Consider the following 7,398-nt stretch of genomic DNA (forward strand, 5'->3'; position numbering starts at 1 on the left):
GCGTCCAATAATACTATACTTGTTCCACATCCTCGCGTTGTTGTGTTTTCTCTTTGTGTTTTCATGTTTGGATTAACTTTATATATATATATATATATATATAATCGTATCGGTTCCGATTTCAGAGTTATTTCATAAGAATATATATATATATATATATATATATACATACATAGAGAGAGTGAGTACGCATGGCCTAGGGGTTAGGGTGTAGATCGTGGTTTCAATTCCTAGAACGAGTGGTACGTTGTATTCTTGAGCAAAACACCTAATCTCACGTTGCTCTGCGTATGGTGACATGTGGTACACTGTGCATCTATTGAGGCAAAACATTTGATCACTACAAAGCAAATCATTTGTGCAGGTTGTTAAGCAAAAGTTGGACTCTCAAACGTCGTCTTCGACGGGAGAGTCCATTGTATATGCGTTAGGCTCACACGCACATTCCATCCAGACAGATTTTGGTCACGAGCTTTTGGACAATCTGATGTTTTACCAGACATTTCTCTAATCACTGCAATTGACCTTTTATGATGTTCTATAATTTCTTGCTACAAAAGAGAAACAAAATTCCATCGGATCCAATCGATATCGATCTAAAATAAGTACGTGTCTACTTAACGTTACTTATGGTTTATAATACATTTTCTTTAAATTTGATTTATCAAATTCAAGGAATAAAATTAAAAAAAACCTTTTTATTTTTATATTAATTTCAAAAGAAAAAAAAACAAATTACAGTTTGGCTTTTCGCAAAAAGGTTGGTGAAACGTCATCATTCTTTCTTCCTTTTTACCATTCATATATATATATTTCTGCTTCCTTCACAGAGAAGGTTCATATTATTACAAAGTTGTAAAGTCACTTCCAGAAAGAAGAGAGGGTGAGAAAGAGAGACAGGAGAGTGTGGAGGTAAAAAATATTCATATTCAAGCTATAATAATGAATTAAGTATGAAATAATAATAATAATAATATTAATAATGATTTGTGCTGCTACGAAAACAGAACAATTGATTGATATATATATGCATGTTTATATGTATATTAAGGTTTATATATATATATATATACTATATATATATATATATATATATACAGTCAACATTAAATGAAGGGTCACTCAATACCTTTCAATTGAGTGCCATTTTCAAAACTTTCTTACTAGGAAAAGTTTGACATTATTTATTAGAAGCAAGCAACTGTGAAACTTTTACTTGTAAATATATATATATATATAATATATATGTATATATATATATATATTATATATATATATACATACATATATATACATATATATACATATACATACATATATATATATATATACATATATATATATATGATATATATATTACATATATATATATATATATATATACATACATATATATATATATATACATATATATATACCATATATATATACATACATATATATATATATACATATATATACATATATTGTATATATATATACATATATATACATATATTTATTATATATATCATACATACATTATATATATATATACATAATAATATACATATATGTATATATACATATACATATATATATATACATATATATATACATATATGTATATACATACATATATATATATATATATATATACATACATATATGTATATATTATATATATACATACATATATATATATATACATACATATATTATATATATATATATACATACATATATATATATAATATATACATACATATATATATATATATATATTATACATACATATATATATATATATATACATACATATATATATATATACACACAACAATATATATGAATATATATATATACACACACACCATATATATATGTATATACACACATATTTACATATCTACACACATATACATACACAAACAAGCATATAGATAGATATATATGTGGCATATATATAACAGAAACGTTTTGTATGCATATTGCGCAAGCTATATGTGTGCATATATATATATATATCAGTTCTGTTTATATGTATGTGTGTTTCTTTTAGAGTTTTTGTCGATTGATGTTTTATGTTTTTCTTTGATTTATTTTATATATCATTTGTTTTCCTCACCATCGTCATTTTCAATCATCATCATCGTCGTCATCGTCATTTGTATAATTTTTATTTTTATTTTTTCAATTTGCTGTTGTTTTGTTTATTTGTTTGTGGGCGTGTGTATGTTTCAATCTCTAGTTACGGAGATGGAAGACATCCTTTCATTATACAAAGATGAAACCTTTCTCGTTTTCCAGGTGACATGTGCAGTCATCATGTTTGGTTGTCATCACCCATTCGCCATGGCAGTGAGGAACATCCATAGCGTGCCAGTTGGTGATTTCATTGGTCACTCCGTGACCTTTGCAGCGCAGGCCCAATTCGGTGCTCATGGCCAGTGGTTGACACTCCACACAGACCTTTTCTTTCTTCTTCAAAATGCTGGCCCATTCGCTGGAGTTACATCCTTCTCGAGAACTCGTGATCAAATAGGTGGCGCAGTAACTGAAACAAAAAGAAAAGAGATAAATATCTGAAAGTTAGTTTACATTTTTGGTATTGTTTACCCCCTCAGGCAACGACGTTCTAGCTTGGACCATCCCGTGTGTTTTGGGGGCAAGGTGTCACTTGAAGGCGACTTAATTACTACTTCCAGCATGTCGAGTAACCTCATATGCTGTTGTTATTTAGGCTCAAGTCAAACCTTATCGACATTACCAATATATCCTTTTTTTGTCCAAGACTGTAGGTATGATTTGAGGGAGATTTGGTTGCTGTCTCTAGTAGATGAAGCGATCCCGTAGATATTCGTTAGTGTTTACACAGGGGTTAAAGGTAATGCTATCTGAAGTTGCTGAGGAATGACGGGTTTGCTAAAAGAGATATATGTTTTATGGTGGTTGTTTCCCCCCCCCCCTGACTAGCTACGCTCAATTAGACCTACGATCGAAAGGTATTCCAGTTGTCCTCACCGCGAGTTTTCCTCTAGCTACCTTATTCAACATATCCTTATTTTCCAAAGATAAGCTGGAATATAATTTGAGCGAGAGTTAGCTACTGATTTTAGTTGGTCAACTGACCACAGAGGGGCTCCCTCATTAGTTTGTAAGACTTTGTCACAATCCGCTCAACTGCGATTAGAGACGAGTTACCAGAGAGGGGACGAATTGGCTCGTGCGGACAGATGAGCCACAATCTGTGAGCTTACTGCGCAAGGAGTGGGTGTGTGGCAAGTAGCTTGCTTACAAACCACATGGTTCCGAGTTCATTCCCACTTCGTGGCACCTTGGGCAAGTGTCTTCTACTATAGTCTCGGACCGACCAAAGCCTTGTGAGTTGATTTGGTAGACGGAAACTGAAAGAAGCCCGTCGTATATATGTTTGTGTGTCTGTGTTTGTCACCCCCAACATCACTTGACAACCGATGGTAGTGTGTTTACGTCCCGTAACTTAGCGGTTCGGCAAAAGACACCGATAGAATAAGTACCAGGCTTACAAAGAATAAGTCCTGGGGTCGATTTGCTCCACTAAAGGCGGTGCTCCAGCATGGCCGCAGTCAAATGACTGAAACAAGTAAGAGTTAAACAGTAAAAGAGTAACCGGTTTGTGGTCGCAATACAATACAGAAGAAGGTGGAAGGCTTATGAGTATTGGAAAGTGTGTGCAGTAGACACCCGATTTGAGAGACCTTAGAAATCATAACACAAAGAACGGACGAAATGCTTCTAAGCATTTTGCTCGGCGTGCTTATGATTCTGCCAGCTCACCGAATTCAACGTGGAAAAAAAAAAATTAAATGTTATTTAAAAAGTTCGAAAAAATTAAAGCCCGTTTACGAAGTTTCGGAAATTTTGTATGAAGGCATTTGACAATCCTTTGACGAATAGCAAACATGAAAGTGTAACATTTATGAAATGGCACAAATGAATACAGTTATTGCTAAATCTTGTTTCCGTAACATTTGGCAAAAAAAGTAAGTCAAATCTCTATACCCTTCAATTGCACATAGTGTTCCTCTTCCTCCACACACACAGACACACACACACAGACATACACAAAAAAAAAAACAAAAACAAAAACAAAACAAAACAAACTTAATATTAAACGTTACCAGAATGCTCAGAATATCTACAGTCAATTAATGTGGCAATGTTGTTTTAGATTTTGATACCGTGGTGTAAGATATTTATTTCTTGCAATTCGATTAATTCTTTTACTACTACTACTACTACTGTCACTACTACTACTACTACTACTACTACTACTACTACTACTACTACTACTGCTGCTGCTGCTGCTGCTGCTGTTTCTTATTCTCTACGAGGGCGCTTCACCTAGTGGAACCAGCAACCAGATTTCTCTAAGATCGTGCCCTACCGTCTTAAAGAAAATGACAGACATGCTATATAATGTAGTCATGGATACATTTTGCATAAAGAAACACACGGGATGGACAAAGCTGGAATACTTTTGATCATTTCTACATGCATCGAAACTCTTCTGCAATTGGTAAACCAATTCTACCAACTGAACCCGAGACATAACCCAGCCAAAATCGATTCATATTTCTTCTCACTACAGCAAAAAAAACGCAGTCCTTCCTTTATTAAATTATTATATTTTCGCTGAATAAACCCTCAACCCTTCATATACCCTTCCAAACACGAGACTCTCTTTAGATTCTGTTTTTTTTTATTACTACGGACTTAGGGAACAACGAACAGTATACATGACCCTTTCAAGCCTCCTACGACAGGTAAGGAGAGGAAATTATCCTCAGACCGATGCCTGGCCCTTATATGCTTGCAGCAGAATGAAACCTGCTAAAGACAACAAAAGGCCGTCAAGGTGATGGTGTTAAAATGAGCGGTGAATTAAGACTAGGAACGATTCCTTCCGCAGGCTTCCATACAGTTTTTCTCTACAAAATTTCACACAATTCTTTAGTCAACTCGAGGCAGACCCTTGGCCAAAGTGCCGAGCGCTGGGATCGAACTGAAAACGACATAGTTACGAAACGAACGTCTTAGCCACAGCCATACCCGTTTGTTTATCTCATCATTCTCTCATTTCGTTTATGATCAAACAGCAATCCACATGTACAGGTAGTAAATTTAATAACATGCCAGGATTCTCATATTCTTTTTATCTTCCATTACCATGCCCTCACTACTACTACCACCACCACCACTACTACCGTCACCGCCACCATCATCATCATAACCACCGCCTGATTTTTATGCTGTAAAATATTTGAAATATATTCCTGGTGTTGGAAATCTAATGATTCCTGCTCCTGACATCTCCCAGCCCCCAAGACAGCGTTGCTTCTTTCTTTACCTCAGACGCCCTGTAAGATCAGTTGTAATTACCTTCAGATATTGGTTTTATAACGCTGAACAGATGGGAGACAAATATGTGCCAAGCTGGGGATTGTTGCTTTGCCACGAGCCTGTTCTGAGCCAACACATACGCACACAGAAATAACCAAAACACATTACGGGCCAACGAAAGGAGTCGCTAGATTTCCTAGAAAGAGTAACCAAATTCTTCTTAAAATAGTACCTACCGTCTTATGAAAAGAAGACACTACAAGCAAACAAGCGAATTTCTACAATAGTACTCGACCTGCAAGTGTGTGTGTGTATTGCATCTCGTCGTTCATCCAAACTTCCCTAGTTTGTAATGGCTAACATGTAACAGCCAACAAGACATTAATACGTGGTCGTAAGACCAAATCACTCATAAATTATATTATGCTACCTTTTAAATCATGGAAGGTTATACAGATGCAAGCATGGCAATGTGGTTAAGAAGGTTATATAGATGCGGGCATGGCGATGTGGTTAAGAAGTTTATATAGATGAGGGCATGGCTATATGGTTAAGAAGTTTATATAGATGAGGGCATGGCTATGTGGTAAAGAAGTTTGCTTTGCAATCACGTGTTTTCGAGTTCATTCTCCTGCACGACTCATTGGATAAGTTTCTTCTATTATAGCCCCAGGTCGACGAATGCCTTGTGAGTGAATTTGGTTGACGGTAACTATGTGGAAGCCCGTTGTAAGTGTGTACTTGTGTGCGCGCGCGCGTCTGTATTTGTTGCCCTACCACCGCTTAACAACCGGTGTTTGCTTGTTTATGTCCCTGTAACTTAGCGGTTCGACAAAAATGCCTAACAGGATAAGTACCAGACTTAATAAGTGTTGGGGTCAATTTGTTCGACTAAAACCCTTCAAGATGTTGCCCCAGCATGATCGCAATCCAACGACTGAAAACAGATAAAAGTTAAAGATTGGTCCGAGTAGTGCTACACCATGTTGAAAAAAATCGTGGGAACAAAAGGGTTAGTCATAGCGGGAACGTCTTTGAACGACCAAGGCTGATCCGTTGCTTGGCTTACACCAGCAAAATGACAGATAATAGTCTCTTCTTACGCAGAAGAGTTCTCACGAAGGGAAGCAAGTCATACTGTGTGAGTATTCATTTATTTAGCTTACAAATATTTCCATAAATGCATGTAATTATCTTTGCAAAAGAATGGAAAACATTGAAGCTGTCAAAGTCGAGTTTAGCTTTACTTATTCATTCGTTTTCGCCAGTTGCATATAAAGAACGTGCGCGCGCATATGCATTTGTGTGTGTGTGTGTGTATTTGTGCGTGCTAGGTGGTGTCGTGGAATGAAATACTGAAAATGAGGCTAAAGTTTCTCTGGGCTAAAATTAATCTCATTCGGGCGGGTGTATGTAAATTAGATGCTTAATGACGTTAATATGGAGATAAATACGAGATGTAAATATAGATTTACTTTGTATATTTGCATTTTTGTGCGTGAGTGTATGTGTGTAAGAATGCGTGTGTATGTATGTCTGTGTGCACAAAAGTTTTGGAAAGGCCACCTACAAAGCTGATTATTGTGGTGGAATGTGTTGGTGGTTTGTCGACCAAGATTAATCTCTCTAAATGCAGACATGCATACACATATATGTACATAAATACACATAGACACATAAGCTATGCACACATACATACACATGCGCGCGCACTTTTGATATATGTATATATATGTGTGTGTGTGTGTGTGTGTATGTGTGTGTGTATAAGGGGATATATATACTTTCTTAATAAAATTGCAAAACCATCGCAAAACTGTTACTTAGAGTTTCACGTTCCCGTTCGTCGGGCAGCTTTGGTTGAGAATGTATATATATGTGTGTGTGTATATATATATATATATATATATATATATATACACACACACATATATATATATATATACTCTTTTACTTGTTTCAGTATATTTGACTGTGGCCATGCCCGAGCACTGCCTTTAGTCGAGGAAATCGACCCCAGGACTTATTCTTTGT

General features: G+C 35.6%; 1 protein-coding gene across 1 annotated transcript in view; it reads right to left on the bottom strand.

Annotated features, from left to right (window-relative positions):
• Positions 1-2,146: 2,146 nt before the first annotated feature.
• The window catches only part of LOC115213468 (somatomedin-B and thrombospondin type-1 domain-containing protein), a 78,850-nt gene continuing 73,598 nt past the window's right edge, over positions 2,147-7,398 (bottom strand). Inside the window, exon 4 of the mRNA XM_029782453.2 lies at positions 2,147-2,536. Coding sequence (XP_029638313.1) covers positions 2,257-2,536 — 280 coding nt within the window. The 3' untranslated portion in view covers positions 2,147-2,256. The remainder of the gene's footprint in view (positions 2,537-7,398) is intronic.

Source organism: Octopus sinensis, linkage group LG6 (genome assembly GCF_006345805.1).
Source record: "Octopus sinensis linkage group LG6, ASM634580v1, whole genome shotgun sequence".
NCBI classification, from domain to species: Eukaryota; Metazoa; Mollusca; class Cephalopoda; order Octopoda; family Octopodidae; genus Octopus; species Octopus sinensis.